This window comes from Cyprinus carpio, chromosome B6, assembly GCF_018340385.1.
Source record: "Cyprinus carpio isolate SPL01 chromosome B6, ASM1834038v1, whole genome shotgun sequence".
NCBI classification, from domain to species: domain Eukaryota; kingdom Metazoa; phylum Chordata; class Actinopteri; order Cypriniformes; family Cyprinidae; genus Cyprinus; species Cyprinus carpio.
In genome coordinates, this window is record NC_056602.1 from 21,294,376 (window position 1) to 21,316,022 (window position 21,647).

General features: G+C 36.2%; 2 protein-coding genes across 4 annotated transcripts; one reads left to right on the top strand and one right to left on the bottom strand.

Moving 5' to 3' along the window:
- The first annotated feature begins 247 nt into the window (after window positions 1–247).
- LOC109078446 (SWI/SNF complex subunit SMARCC2-like) lies at window positions 248–11,230 on the top strand. 2 transcript variants are annotated; one of them, XM_042726209.1, is made up of 25 exons: window positions 248–400; window positions 1,827–1,946; window positions 2,044–2,129; window positions 2,899–2,980; window positions 3,125–3,217; window positions 3,409–3,478; window positions 3,645–3,714; window positions 3,801–3,876; window positions 4,057–4,301; window positions 4,413–4,669; window positions 4,975–5,012; window positions 5,567–5,697; window positions 5,804–5,875; window positions 5,996–6,109; window positions 6,221–6,374; window positions 6,633–6,749; window positions 6,873–6,935; window positions 7,493–7,751; window positions 7,935–8,096; window positions 8,176–8,243; window positions 8,676–8,796; window positions 9,041–9,207; window positions 9,292–9,426; window positions 10,403–10,709; window positions 10,928–11,230. In XM_042726209.1, the coding sequence occupies exons 1-25, from the start codon at window positions 290–292 to the stop codon at window positions 10,990–10,992; spliced, it is 3,183 nt and encodes a 1,060-aa protein (XP_042582143.1). In that variant the 5' UTR covers window positions 248–289; the 3' UTR covers window positions 10,993–11,230. The 2 variants fall into 2 exon arrangements, with proteins under 2 accessions (XP_042582143.1, XP_042582144.1); XM_042726210.1 differs by having other exon boundaries at window positions 9,044–9,207.
- Window positions 11,231–15,815: 4,585 nt separating this feature from the next.
- Window positions 15,816–21,380, bottom strand: LOC109078450 (myosin light polypeptide 6). 2 transcript variants are annotated; one of them, XM_019093731.2, is made up of 7 exons: window positions 21,204–21,380; window positions 20,875–20,902; window positions 19,164–19,307; window positions 18,668–18,841; window positions 17,730–17,807; window positions 17,594–17,629; window positions 15,816–16,224 (listed from the first exon to the last, which is right to left on the bottom strand). In XM_019093731.2, the coding sequence occupies exons 1-6, from the start codon at window positions 21,204–21,206 to the stop codon at window positions 17,601–17,603; spliced, it is 456 nt and encodes a 151-aa protein (XP_018949276.1). In that variant the 5' UTR covers window positions 21,207–21,380; the 3' UTR covers window positions 15,816–16,224; window positions 17,594–17,600. The 2 variants fall into 2 exon arrangements, with proteins under 2 accessions (XP_018949276.1, XP_018949275.1); XM_019093730.2 differs by lacking the exon at window positions 17,594–17,629 and having other exon boundaries at window positions 21,204–21,379.
- Between the last annotated feature and the right edge of the window lie 267 nt (window positions 21,381–21,647).

Below are 21,647 nucleotides of genomic sequence, written 5' to 3' on the forward strand. Positions count from 1 at the left end.
ATTGTTAGAGGGCTTTCAAGTTTTTTAAAAAATGAGGACTACAACAATCTATTGTGCAAAGCTCAACGTGATTTCACTATTTGAGGAGGGGGATGGGATGCCGGGAAGACACTGGCCACCTTTGTCCGCCATTTTGGCTCAGATTTTCCAAAGCTGCAATGGAAGCGCAAGCATGTATTTGAGCCAGAATGGGGGTCGTTTCCTATCCATCGACTATTACGTTCGACTTTTCTTGCAAAAACAAATGAACGCCAGGGGGCGGTGCAGACAAACTTTCGAGCAGACAAAGATGGCGGTACGGAAGAAAGACGGCGGCCCGAATGTAAAATATTTCGAAGCGTCTGATACCGTCTCGCAGTTCGACAATGTCCGGGTTTGGCTGGGCAAGAATTATAAAAAGGTACCATTCGTTTATTTGTAATCAACGCCACCGGTCATTGAGATATTTGTGCAGGAATGGGCAGACTCGATGCGGGTAGGCAGAAAGGAGATGGGGAGAAATCCAGCTGTTTAAAATCCACAGTCTGACGCGTCTCAGACAATAGAAGATGCTGGATGCGCGTCTTGAGAAAAGTCTTAAGACGTACCCAAGAATTGGCTTTATCTAAAATATCCGATGTCGTTTCCACACATCTGGATAGTCATTTGACCTTATCTAATAGGTTTTTATGAATGGCCTTTCTCCTTTATACAAGAAAAGGCCAGCTCGTGTAACGGGGCTGCGGTGCTGGCGGCGCAAGTGCGTGAATCCAGATGTGCAGCCAGATCCGCCTCGCGCGCCGCGTATGTAAAAACAGCCATGTGTTACAGGCGATGACAAATTCACAGTCGGATGTGAAGAATATTTTTTGATCTTTTCAGTTGCAACAATTTACCCGTGGGAAATAATTGATACACTGAAACAATGTGTGGGAACCGGCTATGGTCTGCAACAAAGTCTAATTTCCCGCTAATGAAACACCTCAATTAACATAAGCATGAAATAGTCAAGGTGTTTCGTATATGATGCAAAGAAAGAAATTCCTTACATATAAAACCTGTTTTAATGTAATGTAGTTCAAAACAATCCTAATTTTAATAAATGTGTGTTTTTACATTTATGGAATTACCATTGCACAAATAATATAAAAATTAAAGGTTATGAATTTTGAAGCATTAAATAAATGAATGAAAACTGAAACTAGAAATAAAAATATTCATCTAAATTAATAAATATATGTGCTGTCATGACAAACACAGGACTGAAGCTGTAGACTACATCCTTCCTTCTTTCACTTTTATGTAATTTAAAAGTACTGCTTTTAAGCTTTTAAAATGTATGTAGATTGTGATGATTGTAGATGTATCAAGCATGTCCCTATTAGTGGTCAAGAAATAATGTGGCCTATGAAATGTTTTGGATCAATTGCCTGGTACAATCATTTTTGCATTTGCATCATTCTAATTTCATATATTATCAACATTGAATTTAAATGAAAGGCTGAATTAATGAATTTAAACGTGTCACACAATTGATAAAAAATTAATACTTATTAATAGTATAAGAATGGTCAAATATTGACTGATTAATCTGCCAGCATGATGCATTTTATATATATATAAAATATATATATATATATATATATATATATATATATATATATATATATATATATATATATATGCATATATATATATATATATATATATATATATATATATATATGTATATATATATATATATATATATATATATATATATATATATATAGATATATATATGCATATATGTGTGGGTGGTCCTTTTTTATGGTTTTCAACGTCTAAAACTTTCTGTTTCTTTCTAGTATATTCAAGCAGAGCCCCCTACCAATAAATCTTTGTCAAGTCTGGTGGTTCAGCTGCTTCAGTTTCAGGAGGAAGTGTTTGGTCGGCATGTCAGCAACCCTCCCCTCACTAAACTACCGGTATTCACGCAAGACTTCTTTCGGAATAGTATTGAATCAAATGCATTAAAGTGATCAGAATTGTAGAGTGCTGATGTAGCTCTCCTCTCACCCTTAGATGAAGTGTTTCTTGGATTTCAAATCTGGAGGAGCTCTGTGTCATATTCTGGCTGCTGCCTACAAGTTCAAGAGTGATCAAGGATGGTAATGGTCCTCTCTTACCCTCTTTCACTTCTCTTTATTATTTAATTACCACTACAAATGCATACATTCTTTAAATGTAATTTGATTTAAATGAAATAGAATAAAAGGTAACAATGTTTTTTATTTTTATATGCTACAATATACAATTTGTAATTTGTTTTATATGATAGATAGATAGATAGATAGATAGATAGATAGATAGATAGATAGATAGATAGATAGATAGATAGATAAGCAGGTAGATAAGATCTTTCTAGAAAATTCATCAAAGAAAACAAAATATATATTAGACTTTTTCATATCAAGTTAAATTGATTTGTATGGTGCTTTTTACAATACACAGTTTCAAAGCAGCTTTACATAATGTTATACTGTTATGTCTGTAATGCATAAGTGCTATAAAGCAAGTTTAAAACTTTTAATACTGTGAATAGGTTATTACTCCATATTCATGTAATGTTCTTTCATCATGTGGTCTATTCATTTAATTTGTACGTTTGCCATTTATTAAAGTGGCTTAATCAGCTGCTGTATAATTTCTCTGACACTTAACCTTATGACACACTTGCCAGAAGAGTCGTGATTCGCCTCCCTCATGGTGTGAATTGGTCCTTATGCTCCTGAATACATTCTGCATGACATTTTTGCTACATTTGAACTTTCAGTTAGTGTATCAGTCCTTTGATGTTAGCAGTGATGTGCTTATTCAGTGATTACAGGCCCAAAATCTAATTAATACTCATTAGTTGTTCACTTCTGTATCCATCAGGAGGAGATTTGACTTCCAGAATCCTTCGAGAATGGACCGCAATGTTGAAATGTTCATGACTATAGAAAAGTCTTTGGTACAGGTGTGTATCAAACACACAATTCCATGCACACACACAGTTATGCAGTAAGATGAACATCACTTGTGGTCATGATATGGTTGGTATTTTTAGTATGTACATGGGTGTGGAGAAACATTGAATAATGATGTGTTTTTCTCTTTGTAGAATAACTGTTTGTCCCGACCTGTGATTTACCTGAGTTCAGAGATAGAGCCCAAGCTGCTGGGAAAACTGAAGGACATCATCAAACGACACCAGGTACTTCCCAAAACTATTAGTTTTATTTACAGTGTTGTTTCATTTTTTTCTTGGCATCAGAATCATTGCATTTTTAAAAACTGACATAAGGGAAAAAAATTATAAAATATTTTATATATCACTCAGTTCTGTATGTAATACCATATTTCTTTGAAGTCACTCAGGATCAAGAAATGTATGTGTGTTTGTAGGGGTCTGTGACTGAAGATAAGCTGTCCAGCTCTCATGTAGTGGTGCCTATTCCTGTTAGTCTGGAGGACGGTACGTTTTGTTGTGTTTTTCGTAGTGTAAAAATATATACACACATATAGTACAAAACAGCTAAAAACAAAAAGTAAAAATCTTGTTTCCTCTTTCATAAATTATAAAAGGAAAAAAAAATGTTTTTCAGTAGTAATATTGTAACTTGTATGTGTGTGCTTTTCAGAAGAGTGGGTTCGTCCTGTAATGAAGAGAGACAAACAGATGCTGCTACACTGGGGCTACTGGCCTGATAGGTGAGCTTGCACACACACATATGCAAACACACAGAGTTCAGGTGTGTATGTGAATGCAGGATTAATGTGTTGTGTTCATGATGCAGTTATGACACATGGATCTCAGCCAGTGAGGTGGAGGCTGCTGTGGAGGATCCGCCCACTGCTGAGAAACCCAGGAAGGTTAGAACCCACCCCCCTTACCTCGCTCCATCTGTCTCCGAGCCTTTACCTCTCTTCTTCTTTGTCTCTTTTGTCTTGCACATGCTCTCTCTGTCTTTTTTTACAATATCACTAATTAGCAAATGGTTATCTGAGAAAGTCAGCCATTTATCACCTGACTCTAAGTTTATGTATGTGTAGGTCCATGCCAAGTGGATTCTGGACCTAGATCAGTTTAACGAGTGGATGAATGAGGAAGACTACGAGGTGGGAGAAGGAGGACCGAGGAGGAAGAGAATTTCAGCAAAGACTCTCACAGATGAAGTGAGCGCTCCAGATGAAAGGAGGGATAAAAAACCCAGCAGTGCTAAAAAAAGGAAGCGCTCCCCGTCTCCATCTCCTACCCCTCCACCACAAGAGAGCAAGAAGAAAAACACCAAGAAAGGGTATTTTTATTACTGGAAACAGTGGCATTTGTTATATTTTAATGTTTTATTTTTACATTTTAAATGTGAACCTCTTTCAGTTTCTTTGTATGGACCTCTGTGTGTTTTCAGGCCCACTACTCCCTACACTAAGTCCAAACGAGGACAGAGAGAGGAAGAACAGGAAGATTTGACAAAAGATTTAGATGAACCCTCACCTGTGCCTGCAGTGGAGGAAGCAACACTACCTAAAAGCATCATCAACAAAAAACATTTTTACCAAACAACTAATTCTAGATTGTGTGTAATCTTGATAATATTTTTTTTTATAGTGACTAAGAAGGACTCCGATTCTACTCCAGTGAAAGGAGGCACTATGACTGACCTGGGTATGTGTCTATAGTAGAGTCTGTCTCTAACACACCTGCCACTCAAACTAACCGAAAGGTGAAGTGTGTGCTTTTCTGTGCCATTAATGGCATCAAGTGGAATTGCAAAAACAGAGGATGTCACCAAACAGGGATATCAGCCAATGAACGGGTCTCTGCACAGAAGAGCAACGATAGGAGAAAGTATTTTAACATAAAAAGCACATGCTTCATCTTTCTGTGCTAATTAACACAGTTTTTGTCTTGTACCATAAAGTATAAGTATATGTGCAAAATAACTCAGTTTTTTCTGCTTTCACACCTAGATGAGCAAGAGGATGAATCAATGGAGACTGTAGGGAAGGTATAGCAGCAATTATACAAACCACATTTCACAGTATTTCTGCTCACAAGTTTCACATTTCTGTATGTTTAGTTCTATATGTGCTGCTGGATTTGAGACCAAATAATAATCATGCTTCTAAAATGCTTTACATCCATTTTAATTGAATGAGATTTTAATGTTTTAATTTTAAAATTAACATTTATTTAAATAATACATTAAGATACATGTGATAATTTATTATTATTTAATTAATTATCAACATTTTTTTTTATTTAAAATTTTTATTTATTATTATTATTTTAATTTTTTTTTTTACACAAATTATAGTGTCTTAAAAATTGGGAAAGAAAATATGAATTAAAAAAAAAAAAAAGTTTAGACTTTTTTTAGTATTTTAAGTTGCATTAACTCATGGTTTAATGCCATGAATTGATTGGTGACCTTATAATAGTACAATATTTTCAATATTTAAATTGATCAAACTTCACATTTTGAAAGTTTGACTAATAAAGACTAGATTATCAATATGGTGAGTAGTTTTCATGGTTAGCTATGTGTTTGTGTGTTTCTAGGAAGAAGAAGAAGGTTCTCCGAGTGTGAAAGGAGAACCGGTGAAGGGTTCGGACCTTCATGAGGATAATGTCACTGAACAGACCCATCATATCATTATCCCCAGCTATGCTGCTTGGTTTGACTATAACAGGTATTGTGACTACACACAACTTTAAAACTTATTCTGATCAAGAATTTAAATAGGAAGTGATTGTTTTCTCATGAGTCACAACACAGTCTGTTTCTGTCTCTTTTAGTGTCCATGCTATAGAGCGCAGGGCACTGCCTGAGTTTTTCAATGGGAAAAACAAGTCAAAGACTCCTGAAATGTAAGAATATCTGTTGGTGAACATTCACACAAAGGCTGATCTGAACTTAAATATGTGTTCTGACCTTCAGTGATCAGCTTTATTAACCCTGTTTCTTCTTTACACTTTGCTGTGTTACAGTTATCTGGCATACCGTAACTTCATGATAGACACGTACAGACTGAACCCGAAGGAGTATTTGACCTCCACAGCCTGCCGTAGGAACCTGGCTGGAGATGTTTGTGCCATTATGAGGTCTGGGGAAAAACAACAAAAAATAAAAATGCCTATATGTTTATGTTATATATGTATTTTTCTTTTCAACTTTGATGCATTTTGAGTTTGAAATTTTGATGTGTGTGAAAAGGTCCATGCATTCTTGGAACAGTGGGGCTTGATTAACTATCAGGTGGATTCAGAGAGTCGGCCCACTCCCATGGGGCCTCCACCCACCTCACACTTTCATGTGCTGGCAGATACTCCATCAAGTCTGGTACCACTACAGCCCAAAGCATCCCAGGTAAAGTGCATCTATTCCTGCTACAGGTGTGATCACACAGATTTTCAAACTCCATACCTTCAACAGGAGCCGAAGGCATTAACATATTAACTAGGAAAAAAGTTAAATGAAACATTTCATTTCATTGACAGCCATGATTTTTTTTTTTGGTTTGTTTTTTTTGAGTAAATTTCAGTACATAGCATTGGGAGTAAATACAATTTTTGTTTTATATTGACTTCATTGGTTATCTAAGCTCTTTGTTGTTCTTCCCTCTAGACTTCATCCTCTCAACAGATGCTGTCATTCCCAGACAAAGTAAAAGACAAACCAGCTGACTTGCAGAACTTTGGATTGAGGACAGATGTGTACAGTAAGAAGAGTGGCCCAGCTAAAGTAAGAGCCGCCCATCACATATAGGGCAGAGAGAATATGATAATATTTTGAAATATGAAGTATGAAGATGATTCTAAGCAGCACTATGAGAGAAATGAAGGACTTTCTTCTGTCTTTCCACAGACTAAAAATGCTGCCAGTGCCACTCGGGAATGGACAGACCAGGAGACACTGCTACTGCTCGAGGTAATCTATACATATAAAATGAGTTTCGCATTTGTTTTTATTTGTTACAATTTTTAAATATGATTTACACTACTTTGAAAGAGGTCTTTTATGCACACTAACGCTACAATAATTTGATCAAAAATACAATACAACCATAATATTGTGAAGTAATATTACAATTTATTATTAATATAGGATTCTTTGATAAATATAAAGTTTTGAATTAGAATTTTATGAAATATAATAACAATGTAATAAGTCTTTATTGTCACTTTTTTGATCCGTTTAGTCCAGGGGTGGGGAACGCTGATCCTGGAGGGCACTGTCCTGCAGAGTTTAGCTCCTCCAACCCTGAAAAAAAATACCTGTCTGTATCACAAAGACCTTGATTAGCTGGTTCAGGTGTGTTTGATTATGATTGGAGCAAAACTCTGCAGGACACTGGCCCTCCAGGATCACCGTTCCCCACCCCTAGTTTAGTCCCTGAAAAGTAGTAATTAAAAAAAAGTCTTAACTGACCTCAAACTTTCGAATAGTAATGTAAACTTGACTTAACGATTCCTATTTGTCCTCAGGGTCTAGAGATGTATAAAGATGACTGGAATAAAGTATCGGAGCACGTGGGAAGCCGCACCCAGGATGAGAGCATCCTCCACTTCCTGCGTCTGCCGATCGAAGACCCCTACCTGGAGGATAGCTCTTCCTCCCTGGGCCCGCTGGCCCATCAGCCAATTCCATTTAGTCAGGCGGGGAATCCTGTCATGAGTACTGTGGCATTCCTGGCCTCTGTGGTTGACCCTCGAGTGGCTTCCGCTGCAGCTAAATCTGCACTTGGTGAGAAGTTACGATAATAAACTGATAGTTCACACACACATAAAAGTCAGCATCTAATTACTCTCAAAATGACTGTAACTGTATGAAATTTTCTTCTTTTTCAACAACTGTGAGTAGGAAATGGAGGCTGTCAATCTCTCTAAAAATGACTTGTGTTTACGTCATATTTCTTTTCTTTCTCAGAGGAGTTTTCTCGAATGAAGGAGGAGGTCCCGGCTGCGTTGGTGGAGGCTCATGTGCGTCGAGTGGAGGAGGCGGCCAGAGCAAGTGGGAGGCCAGACCCTCTCTATGGCCTGGAGGGCAGCGGCATCGCAGGAACTGTCCTTGAAGATTCTGACAAACCCTGTAAGTGAACAAACGTTTTTACTTGTTTGATGCTTTTTTGAGAAAGAGAAAGGAAATAACTGTATATGATTGTTTTCAGCTGAAGATGGAAGTGAAGAGAATAAGAGCAGTGATGGTCAATCTAGCCAAGATAAAAGAGACAATAAGGTAACTATGCAAAACAAATAAAACATAGCCTATATAGTGGAGTCTAGATTGCATTGAAAATATGGAATTAAAATCTTATTTAAACTGAGAAGTAAATAGAACATTTTAGGATAAACTACCATTGAAAAGATGTGGTTGGATGTTCAAATGTTTTTGGAAGAAGGCTGCATTTATTTGATCAAAAATACAGTAAAATCAGTAATATTGTTAAATATTATTACAATTTAAAACATTACAGCAGCCATTACTACAGTCTTCAGTACCACATGATCCTTCAGAAATCATTGTAATATGCTGATTTGGCATCCAGGAAACATTTTATTCTTATATTACTAATGCTGAAAACTGTTGTGCTGTTTAATTTTTTTTGGAGATTTATGATATTTTACTAATATTAACACATGCAACACTCCTATTTCTGTGAAATTTTAGGAGAGCAAAGATGGAGCCAGTGAGGAGGAAGAAAAACAAGGAGAGAACGGCAAGAAAGAGGAAGAGAGAGTGAGGGAAGGGGAGGCAGAGAGAGAGACGGAGAAAACAGACTCAGAAATGGGTGTGTTACAGCAATAAAATGCATATGTTACATAAAAATCTAAAACAGTATATTACTTTTATTATTATTTATATTATAATTTCAAATGCAAAGATTAAAAGATGCAGATGTACTAATGCATTATTTGTGAAACTGCAGTACAAAAAAAACCATTGTCATAAGCAGTTAAAGTAAAAAAAAAACGTTCAAATGTAAAGTAAAATGCAGAGGTAAAATTACTTACTTGAACTCTTTGCAATCTCTGCAGCCGATGGCGAGAAGGAGAAAGAACGGAAGGAGGGATCAGAAGAGGGTCAGAGGGATGGAGAGAGTGAGGGAGAGAAGAAAGCAAAGGTGGAGAGAGATGTAGGAGAGGGAAACTTGGCCACCGCCGCTGCTTCTGCACTCGCTGCTGCTGCCGTGAAAGCTAAGGTGTGTGAAAAGGTGACATCATGGTGAGAAAACAAACAACTTTCCTGCAAATTAAACACTGAATGCTGTATTCTTTCCTTTTAGCACTTGGCAGCAGTAGAGGAAAGGAAGATCAAGTCTCTGGTGGCTCTGCTGGTAGAGACCCAGATGAAGAAACTGGAGATCAAACTCAGACACTTTGAAGAGCTGGAAACCATCATGGACAGAGAGAGAGAGGCAGTAAGGCAACATGGAGAATGAATTATTAATTTAAATCAATATATTTACATTCAGTGGTTTGTCAGGTTCATTAAGCTATAGTTTTGAACATCTGTTGCCTAAAAGAACAATTCACAGTCATTTCTATCAAAACCCGTATGATTTTATTTCTATCATTTCCAGTAAAATTGAAACATTCTTAAAACAAGAATTAGAATACTTTAGTATTTATCTAATAATTGTTAAATAATTACATTTAATTGTATTTTACACTTTTTAAGCATTAACCTTTACTTTTAAATATTTATAGATTTATATTTGTTAATTTAAGACAGAGGTTTAAGAAAAACAAACCGAAAATATTATCTGAAAAACTTTATTTTCATTTTTAAATAAAATGATTCTTGTTTTAATGATGATTTGATCTTTTTACAAAAAAATAAGAAAAAAATATTAAAGGATTAGTTAACATTAGTATACATTAATTAATTACTCAGCCTCACGTCATTCCAAACCCGTAAGACCTTTGTTCATCTTCAGAACACAAATTAAGATATTTTTGATCAAATCCAAGAGCTATCTGACCCTCCATAGACAGCAATGCAATTGCAATGTTCCCAGATCCAGAAACGTAGCAAGGACATCGGTAAAATAGTCCATGTGACATCAGTGGCTCAACCATAATTTACGAAACTACGAGAATACAATGATAACATAATTTATTCAACAATTCTTCTCCCTGAGTTACTGTCTTCCAGCATTTTGGAGAGTACCCCAGACGTAATTGTTTACGCTCAGGATAAAGCTTGCGCATTGTTTATGCATGAATGTAAACAACTCGGATTACGTAGATTTTTTCCACATCTAAAACCAATATGATATGTCATGAGGAACAGACAGAAATCAAAGTCACTATTCACTGAAAATCATAATATTTTTAGGAAACCTGTTCCTTTAACTGAAAATGAATCTGCATATATGTATATTGTGTTTGCAGCTGGAGTATCAGAGGCAGCAGCTTCTTGCTGATCGTCAGTCGTTTCATATGGAGCAGTTGAAGTATGCAGAGATGAGAGCCCGACAGCAACACTTCCAGCAGATCCAACACCAGCACCATAGCAACCAGCCTGCCAATCAATCCGGCAGTACTCCATCTGTACCCCACCAGCCTGTCACTAACGCCTCTGCCCCGCCCCCAACACAAAGCCCCGCCTCCGTGAGCACCCCTAATGCCCACAGTGAAGCTCCTCCACCTGCATCTCACAGTTCTCCCCCCACCAACGCACAGACTGGATCAGCGCATGGTAATGACATAGAACTATACACATGTAAACACACTAAGTACCTTTCCAGTAGGTACAGTTCCTTTACGAACCCCAGTTTGGGTAACTTTGACATAATGTAGTTTAATACACTTTTCTTTGCATTTTTATATCAGTGTGGTGAAAGATTATCCTATTTAAATCAATTAGTTTGTATAATTGTCTAATAGATTTTTTTTGGTTTATCTTTTTTACTCCAGAATCCAGCACTCAACTAGCAGGGGATTCTCTCTATCCAAACGCCCCTGTGCCTCCAACACAGTAAAAGAAATGGTGAGATTTAAAGGGGATCAATGATTCCAGAGAAGAAAATGAAGGAGATTAGATAGAAAGCAAAAGATACAGAGATAAAGGGAGCGATATCTTCTTTTTTGTCACTTGCATCATTTTTGGGAGAAAATGATAGAAATGAATTCTTGCCAGCATCTTGAACATGACATCATTCAAAATAAATAGCTAAAGCTAAACACAGATAACCTTTAAACTGACTGACAAATAAAACAGAAAAAAAGACCTTTGGTTTGGACTTTTGGAAAGGTCTTAAACCCAAATCCCTGTTAATAAACAACAAAAGCAATCTTCATCCAAGTACCAGGCACAAGGCTCAATATACCCTTGTCCGTCCTCCATTTTCAGTAACGTCTCTTAACTTTGAGCCGAACCACAGGATCCAGGATACCTGTGATCTGCACTCCAGAAGCATCTCAATGTACTTTAGGTACTCAAATGGAAACAAACACACAAAAGAAAACCAAGAACAAATTGCACTTTTAGAAAGTTTCCTGAATCTTACTTTTTGGAGGGATGAAGCAAAAAGTCAAAATTAGCCCTGACTTAATGTTTTCTTTTAACAACATTCTTTTCATCACTTAATATTTGTATTTGTTTCATAGAAGCACTCGATTTGGAGTAAGTCCGAAGAGAAACTTGACTTATCGTTACTTTGTATGCGTGCGTGTGAATGTCGGTTTTGCTTTTGGGACAATGTGAAAGCTTCAGTGGTTTGGCCTGTTTTTAATGTACAATTAGATTTTAGCATGATAAAAAAAAAAAAATAGACAACAAATTAGTATTAAATCTGTTTACTTTGTCTCTGACAATATGTACTGTAAACCTGGAAATTATGTCATCAATAATTGATGTTTGCATGTTATCTTTTGGGTATGTGTGCACGTCATTGCCACAAAATATCATGTTACTCTACATTTCTAACAGGTAAAGTTAGTAGTTTCATTCTCATCTCATTGCAGTTGCTTGTGAAAAAACTTAAATATTGGCGTGTATGATTAATCAACAATGAAAAAATAATGGGAAACGCAGCAAGGATTCATATTAGTTCCTTAACTCAAACAGTGTTGAATCATGATCATATCGCACATTTGAGTTATCAGTGTTCATGCCAGAACTGATGTTTCAGTTCAGATTGTTAACCCTTGTGTGTCCATTTTAAAAAGCTACACAGAGGTCCTCAGAGGGAAAATAATGTCTTTGTTAAAACAGTCATAAAAATATTATATAGTAATATTTTTTCTGCTTTCACTGACATTGATGATTTTCCAACATCTGTCCTGATCATAACTACCAAAATATGTAGTCATTTTCAGGATTTTAATTCTTAGAATGCTAGTTTGTTTACATAATGCCACTGGTGTTCATGAAAAACAAAACAAAAAAATTACTAAGCTTATGATATTGATTATTAGACTATTATTAGACTATTGGATCAGGGTTGTTATGTTTACTAAAACTAAAGTCATTTGAAAAATGTTTTCATCAGTTGGAATAAAATAAACCTTAACTAAAATTAAATAAAACAGAATCCAGAATTTTAATTAATGGCACAGGGATTAAATATTGCTGTTTCAATGGGTTTCAATAGGTACATTTATGTCCTTTTATTTAGGTCCTGAGTGTAACTCATTTTTATCCCTAAAAGTAAAATATATTTCTGAAAGGAAATGAGGGTAAAATATTACAATTCCAATAAAAATACAAATTTTTGTCACATTTTAACATTTATGCTGTTTGCATTAACAGTCAATTTTATCAAAAAAATACACAATAAAGATAAAAATGTCTTTAAGGACACACAAGGGTTAAAGAATGTGTTGTGTGTGTGTGTGTGTGTGTGTGTGTGTGAGTGTGTGTGTGTATACGGGTGTTTTTGTAACAGGCCAAACCCACAGAAAGTATTTACAACATGAAGGAAAACCGTTTTGTTTTACAAATTAGTGGCAACTACCTGAGTAGAGACAAGGGATTTTAAAGTTACATTTGCAGCTGTGGTCTGTGTATCTCATATCTTCATATTGTAACTGTCCTATTTTTGTATTTTTATATGTTTCTTTACACTATTACAAATTATGTAATGCTGTTATCATATTATACATGTCTGTAATGTTTCCTTCTCTTTCTGACTGTGGATGTTGTCGTATTATTGACATGTTCATGTGAAAGTGTCAGTCGCTTTATACGATGAAGCTGGACTCTTTGTGTGAGTGTGTGTGTGGTGTGCATGCACTCTTTGATTTGCCACACATCTATTTGTATGTATGTATGTTTTTTTTTTTCATCTACATGAATTTGCCATGTTTCCAGACTACACATGCTAGTAGTGATGGATGTAAAATCTGCCAATATCAGAAATGACCAACTCATACACAAACTGTAGCCATATCACCATGCAGCCCAAGACTGGTTGCCCACTGAAGCTAAGCAGGGTTGAGCCTGGTCAGTACCTGGATGGGAGACCTCCTGGGAAAACAAGGTTGCTGTTGTTAGAGGTGTTAGTGAGGCCAGTAGGGGGTGCTCAACCTGTGGTCTTTGTGTGGGTCCTAACGCCCCAGTGTAGTGATAGGGACACTATACTGTCAAAAAGTACCGTCCTTCGGATGAGACGTTAAACTGAGGTCCTGACTCTCTGTGGTCATCCCATGGCACTTCTCGTAAAGAGTAAGGGTGCAACCCTGGTGTCCTGGCCAAATTGCCGCCACTGGCCCTTGTCAATCATGGCCTCCTAATAATCCCCATCCACTTGATTGGCTGTATAACTCTCTCTCCTCTCCACCTGTAGCTGGTGTGTGGTGAGTGCACTGGTGCCATTGTACTGTGACTGCCGTCACATCATCCAGGTGGATGCTGCACACTGGTGGTGGTTGAGGAGAGACCCCCCCCACATGATTGTAAAGTGCTTTGAGTGTACAGCAATACACAATAAAGCACTATATAAATGCATCATTCATTCATTCAGTTTACATCCTCACACATATATGTGAATGCACATGTATGCAGTAATCCAACATGCAGTATTACTTACAGGACAGATTCACATCAGACTCACAATTTTGCACGACTCATAACCAGTGTTGAAAATGTCATTCGATTAGTTTGCTCAGCTCTTGGGTCTTTGTCTTTTACATTGTAGTGGTATAAGTAGTTGTTGGGTTTTTTTTTTTTTTACATTTTGTTTATACTTTTTTTATGGTGAAAGCTGGTAACCGTTGCATTGAGATGTGTGTGAATGTTTGAAGATGTTCAGTTCGTCCTTTGAGGAGATGTAGCAGGAGCTGTCTAGCACCTGTTTGACTATGAATGGATCGATTTTGGTTTCAAAAATACTGAATGGTTCTGCACAATAAAAGACATCATCAGTGATATGAGCTGTGTGAAGAGTTCTCAGAATATAAACCTTATCTTATATTGCTGATTGAAAGGAGAGTTCAACATTTATCATGCTAGAAATTAAAAAAATATATATTGCAGATGTACAAAAAGAAGCTCTTAAGTTTATCATCAATGTGCCCAATTTAAACTTGGAGGAAAAAATAACCAAAATGAACAAAACAGATTAAAAATCTAAAAAAATTCACATTTAATCACAAAAAAAAAATAAATAGTGGTGGCCAAAATGATTAGAACACCTGACAGATCTGAAAATACTGACCTTTTTTTGCTTCCTAAACATGATTTAATTTCATAATGTTAATGAAACATGCAGATGGTTGCTCTGAGCACAACAAATATTAGATAAAGAGAGTCATACTGTTTTTATCCACTTTCAACTTTAATATTTTGGTATCTCAATCTTTTGCAGCAATGCATCTCTCGGGCATAGTGTCAGTATATTTCCTGAGAACTTCAACACTAATGTTATCCCATGCCTTCTGCAACTCAAGCCTAAGGCTTTCCTTTGAATGTACAATAGATTTGTCCAGTTTATTTCCAACTCACCCCAAATTTGCTCGATGGGGTTGAGGTTTGGACTTTGAGGGGACCAGTCCATCATTTTCAATGTTCCAGCAGATTCCTTCCATTGCAGATAGTTCCGGCAATAGTTTGTTTTATGGGTATTGTAATATCAAATTCAACAAAAAAAAAACTCAAACCTCTTAAATATGCCAAGTGTTCTAAAAATTTTGGCCACCACTGTATATATCAAGAACAATACCTATAAAAAAAAAAAAAAACAACGAAAAAATCAGAATTCTGAGTTGTGGCTGAAACAGGCTTCCATAACGTGTTAAATTAAAGCACGTTTTATTTTTTATTCCATGGTGGAAACAAAAACCGAACTGCATGATGTAAACTCTGAATTCTGTGGAAAAATGAACAAAAAACTAAGAATTGTTACTCGAAAATTTAGAATTGCAAGAAAAAGTCCGAATTCTGATTTGTGGCTGAAACAGGCTTCCATATTATCATTATATGGTATGGTACTGTATGAACAGGTCTTAACAATAACGACAGATGAACTATATTATTAGAATCACAAGGTGTTATTATACATACCACTGAAGTCTAAACAGTGCTTTTCTTTAGGGGTTTTTTTAGCGAGTGCACTTGTCTTATAAGGTAAACACAGGACCACTAAAACATCTTGGCAGTACCAGGTTCCCCAGCCAACACATTCAAGCACCTTCACATACTCCTAAATTGGTATGGTCTTGTATTATGTTTATTGGGAGTTAACTACACTAAAATGTAAATGGTTGGTACAACAATGCCCTACAAGGCAACCCACCCATACCCTCCCACACACACACCCACACTCACAGCTCTGACATAAAGACAAATCAACAAAATCAAAGATCATTCTGAATATTTATTATGATGCACAGCAGACATTAAAGAGGGATGTCAAATGACTAACAAACATTTAGACAATAGGTTAATAAAAAAAAAAAAAAAAAAAAACTACAGTAAGAGCCAATCCAAATGTCCCTCACAGTTTAAGACGAATAGGGGCTGAATACAATAATTGATGGAATGAATGTAATGGCTGAAAGGTATTCAAGCAAACCTATGAACACCAGTGGAAGTTTTTGGAATGAATTGAGCCATAATTCTCCAGAAACATGATAAAAGGCACTTAAGGAAAAAAAAAAGATCAAATAATTAAAAAAAGCTAATATGGAAATGAAGAATCACATAAATGGGGGGCAAAAATAAAATAAACGTGTTTGAATTCTTCAACCGCTCATGACCATCCTTACGAGTTCTGTAAAAGAGAGAAAAAAAAAAGTAGTGAGGCAGTGATCCAAGAACATTCGACCCAGTAGATCAGCAAATGTTGCCATGGACACAACACATTAAGTTCTAGAAATTCCAGATCCATAAACAGTCACAGATCGCACTAAAACAACAGGCTGCATTTGTACTTCAGTAACATTTCCCAGCAACAACAGGAGGTGACACGCAGAAGCCCCAGGATGATTTGAAGGAAAAGGGGAGGAAAAAGAGATTGTCCAGGCCTAAAGGAAATTTGAATGAGTTAGCATACCTTACATAGGCATGGGGAGAACAGAAAAATACACAAGTACAAAAGAGATAGAAAGCAGGAACAGCAATGTGACAAGACTGAAAACTAGAATTAACAATACATCTCTTTACAAAGCCTCCTAAGGTAACAGCAGAATTTCATAATTAAAGGATAGGGCTGGGTGTTTACACAGTTTCCACGATTTGATTACGATTATGACTCACAAGCTTGCAATTTGATTTAATAACAGTCTTGAATAAATTCAATTTGATATTGATTCATTTGGGTATATCAGGTACAGTGCATGCGAATTTTTCCTCAAGAAAAAAAAAACTCTCATAACTAAAGCTGTAAGCTATACAGGGAAGCCTGTCAGTTGGTACATTACTATAATATTAAAGATCAATAGCTTGATCAATGGTCCAATGGCTTTTCGGTGATAAATGTAACATTACATTACATATTGTTTACAAGCTGTTTTATTGAGATCTTTCCACAGTAGTTGATATGTTCACACATCAACCAAAAACAGCATAGACTAAAAGACTGATTCTCAAAATGAGAAAACCCTAACCCTAACCCTAAATTGACTAATTTTTAATTTTTAACTCTTAAAATCTTTAAATCTATTACACTGGCACTATTTTAACCTTTAATATGAAGCTGACAGTAATTTTTCTTTCACAATACCATCAGCTTCCATATATTCTGTGGCTGCGTACACACTGCAGAGATTTAGGAGTGACTATCACATTTAAAAACAGAAACGAATTAGTTATCATTAAAAAATAATTGAACAAAGTGGATTGATAACAGTTTTTTGCTGCAGTGTGTATGTGGCATATTAGAACTAATGCAAGTAAAAAGGATTTGAATATACTATATTGAAGTTATAACACTGTATTTTAATAAAGGATAATGGGTTGTTTCGGGGGAAGTTGGCATCAGGGTGACCAGCAAATTTAGCATCATCATGGCAACAGTGGGAGTCAGGAGACGCCTATGCACATGCAGAAATGCTACATGCTACGCTACAGCCAGGGGACGCAGCAGAGAGGGAGCTGCAGGAGACAAGAATGAGTAAAAACTAACTGAGGACCATCCGTACCCTCTCCTCAACCAGCCATAATGTGGCGCACAAATGCTGTCGGAAGGAAAGGCAAATGGATTACATACAGACTTCAAAACTTCTACTGTAGTCTTGATGTTCAGAGAAGAAAAGGGCCCATATGTGATTGTTGTACCTTCATAATTGATGCACCCATTAGCGTCCTCATGTCCTGCCAAGAGCGTCTCCACCTCTTCCTCTGTCATCTTCTCGCCTATCGTAAAACACGGGCAAAACGCATTAAATTCTCCTAATGAAAACAACTGTAAGGTGCTTTTAGTTCTTTGTTGGTGGTCAATCTCTTTGGGATTGAAAGGACTGATATTTTATCCAACAAAAAGATTCATTTGATGCTAATTCAATTTTATGATTCAAAAATATCTGTGGGGTTTATTTCTAAATATTTTATTTGTTAATTAAAAGCACTATAAATGCACCAAATCAGAGACTTGAGTCAGTGTACCCTTGTGAAAAAAGTGCGCTTAATTGTATTAAATGTATACTTAAAAATATATCAAAAAAAAAAAAATACTTACAGATAATATAATGTTAGTGAAATAAAAGGCCACTTAAGTATACTTCAAATCTTTAACACTTAAGTATGCTTTTAATAATGTCAAATTAAGGTACATTTTAAATCAAGAATTACAGAAGTACATGTATTTAATATGTTTAATATGTACATGTAAAGTACTTCATAATTTGAACTGTAGTGTTCTATTCTATACTACATTTTAAGTTAATATATTTTAAATGAACTAATTTGCAACTTCATCATTACAAATGTTTCAACAGAAATGACATTTTAGTTTACCATAAATGCTTGTCAGTACATTCAGCAGCACACATTAACCATGTTTTAAAGACAATAGAAGCAATAACATCTACTTAAGTGGGTCAAATAAAGCACTCTAAAGTTCAGCTAATTGCACTTAATATAGATTTAAACTATAATACATTTTAATTTAAATAAAATCCAGTTAAGCGTCTAAAAACATTACATTCAGATTGTACTTATGCAAATGTATTGTACTCTACTGTAAAATCGTTCTATTAGAGGCTGTGACTCTTTACCCAGTGTAGTAAGGACATGTCGAAGCTCAGCGCCCATCACCGTTCCATTTCCCTCTTTGTCAAATACCCGCAGTCCCTCCACAAAGTCCTCAAAGGAACCCTGATCCTTGTTCTTAGCGATGGCCTGCAGCATGGGCAGGAACTGCTCAAAGTCCAGCATTTTCATGTTCATATCTGAGAGAATGGACATTAAAAATCACTACTTTTATTCACATCAATATCTTAACCCACTGGGAATTAAGGAAGAAAATAATAACTTTATAATTACAAGTGTGGAGAATAAAGACATATCTAGATTAAATCAGTGCGACTTTTTGAAGTGGGTCTGAGTGCATTTAGAGTGATTAAATGAGTGAACTATCCATTTAAATGAAGTGGACAAAGCTTTCAAACATTGTAACTTAACATTATTTCCTGCTTTCTAAAAATGCACATTTTTAGCATATCATACAGGACAAGGCATGCTTGAATTATAACAGCTAAAGAAAGGCCAGACCTTCATTACTGGGGTTGCCCAGGACTTTGAGGACCTCAGCATTGACAGGGTTTTGCCCCAGAGCACGCATCACATCCCCACACTGATTGTACATGATCTTCCCATCTCCCGTTCGGTCAAACAGGAGAAAGGCCTCCTTAAACTCTGTTAGTGAGAGAATGAGAGCGAGATGCTTTAGGCAGATGATGTAGAAAATTATTTTTTAGTTATGTGGACTGACAAATGAAAATGACAATGAGTAAACATTCTTGAGATTTATTCTAAAACAACAAGCACATTTTGATCTAAAATCATTAGGCTATTTGTTCTTGCTGGAGGCTTAGAGATCACTATCATAGTGCTTGGCAGAACAGTTTACAAGAATGCAATGCTTCCCGGCCGCCCTGAGTCAAACTTCACACACACACTTACTGTGATTAACCATATATGGGCAGAAGAGAGAACAAGCACGACATCAATAGGTTGTGTCCCAAATGACTCACTATACACTATGTACTCTACTGTCTAGTGTGAGTTTTTTCATAAACAAGGAGGAATACTACATAACAAACCAACAAAAGAGTTAGAATTGTTTTAAAAAGACCAAAGAACATACACAATTTAGTGAAGTAAAAATGGAATTGAACATATTTGATGTTATTGTTGTTTTTATTAGCCTGATCAAATTCAAGCACAGCAGTTCATAACAGAGGAGGGATAAATCTGATGTGTTACTTGTGAGGAGGAATGATGCCTAAACACTATTTAAGAAGTCTAGGTTACTATTAGTAGATTTGAAAACACAGAAATTTTAATAAGGTGCAATATGACTTGTTTTGCTTGTGAACGACTCATGAATAAAATAAAATGAAATCTGTTTCATTTAATAATAGATGCATGCTATTGATCTTATTGTGGACGGTTTATCCATGCATGCATGCATGCATTCATTTATTCATAATCAAAATACTGTAACTCTATATGGTAAAGAGGCTTACAAATCGGTTGGGTGAATGATTTCATGACTCATAACACAAAAGATATACTGTTTGTCGCCACGTAATGGTAGAAATACCATAGATAATTTTACCATATCTGCGGGCATAACAATGTAACCTGCAAAGGGGTCAGTGAGCGAATATTTTCAGTGAACTGATTTAAAAGATTCGATTCAGAGAATTGAATCAAATCCGCAGCACTGTTCTGTAATCACTAAAGAAGCTTGTGCTGCTTCTTTCATCAGAAAGAAATCGCCCATGATACTACAGTACGTCACTTCAGCTTGTTTAATTTTAAAACAAATGCAAAAAAGGTCATATTCTATTACTATTTTATTAAATTCACATCCAAACAATTTTCATGTTTCTTAGGTATGTCCGCGTCTCTAGCTACACATTCCAGTGATTCCACTACAACAGCTTCCGGTGTTTTCAAACGCGACGCATCTGGAAACTGCCTGCACTTAAACTTAAGCGTTTCAGCACCAGAAACTGATACATAAAAGAAACCTCCTGTCTATTTTTATGCGTTACATTTTAGACATTAGTTACAGCACAGCATGTACACACCATATCGCGTTTTCTTCTGAGAACTAAGCATTAACTGCACATCTGTCACCCAGTGCAACTGATGCACGGGCCTACGTTTATTTTGCATCAACACAAACGCAACTGTATAAACTCGACGAATTCATAGCATTATAACATTTAAATAGTTAACATTTATTACTCACCACAAATCTGATCCTCAGTGAAGTCAGACTGTCCATGCCAGGATAATGAGGGCGAGTGAGAAGATCAGTGTTAAAACAGAAGATGCACTGGTTTGATATTCCAATAAAGGACACTAAAATTATCCTACGAAATTAAACACTCAGTGCAAACTAAAGCACATTTGAATATTGAATGCATGAGATATTGGAATGACAGCAGAGCCTGATGGGTTAAATACCTTAGATGATTGAGCAACATTATGTCTAACGGTCACACCGACTCTATGACTAATAGGCATCACCTGCATCATAGTGGAAATGAGAGATGCTGGCTCTGATAATGTACTTACCATGACTGCAATGTTTGAGGATGGAGCGGAGGGAGCGTCGTCGCGAGCGCTGTGTGAATTACAGTATGGGCGAACACTCTCTGCTACACCGCTATATTCACGATGACGTCATGTCAACTATATTCAAGCCGAATCGGCCAATCGAATTGTGCGGGCGCTGGTTTGCCTCTTCTGTCATTACCGGTGTGTCAGGATTACGTGCACAGTAGAAGAAACTTTGAATACCGTAATGTAGGTTTTCTAAACGCATGCAGGAGTTGGTTTATTTTTAACATGAACATTTACGCATCCCAAGCGAATTATATTGCGTTCAAACACATTTTATCAGTTCATACTGTTCTTGGGAATTCAAACTATGGCCTTGGCGTACTGTTTGAGCTACAGATGAAAAGCTGATAGGCTATTTAAATCGAATTTAAAATTAAAAACAGATAAATAATCCTG

Coding starts and splice junctions, on each gene's coding strand:
- LOC109078446 (XM_042726209.1), top strand. CDS start 290: ATGGCGGTACGGAAGAAAGACGGCGGCCCGAATGTAAAATATTTCGAA. Junction 5,876..5,995: donor AAGTCAAAGACTCCTGAAAT/GTAAGAATATCT, acceptor GCTGTGTTACAG/TTATCTGGCATACCGTAACT. Junction 6,110..6,220: donor GATGTTTGTGCCATTATGAG/GTCTGGGGAAAA, acceptor TGTGTGTGAAAA/GGTCCATGCATTCTTGGAAC.
- LOC109078450 (XM_019093731.2), bottom strand. Junction 19,308..20,874: donor CACTGAGGATCAGATTTGTG/GTGAGTAATAAA, acceptor TCTCACTAACAG/AGTTTAAGGAGGCCTTTCTC. Junction 18,842..19,163: donor GGGCAACCCCAGTAATGAAG/GTCTGGCCTTTC, acceptor CCATTCTCTCAG/ATATGAACATGAAAATGCTG.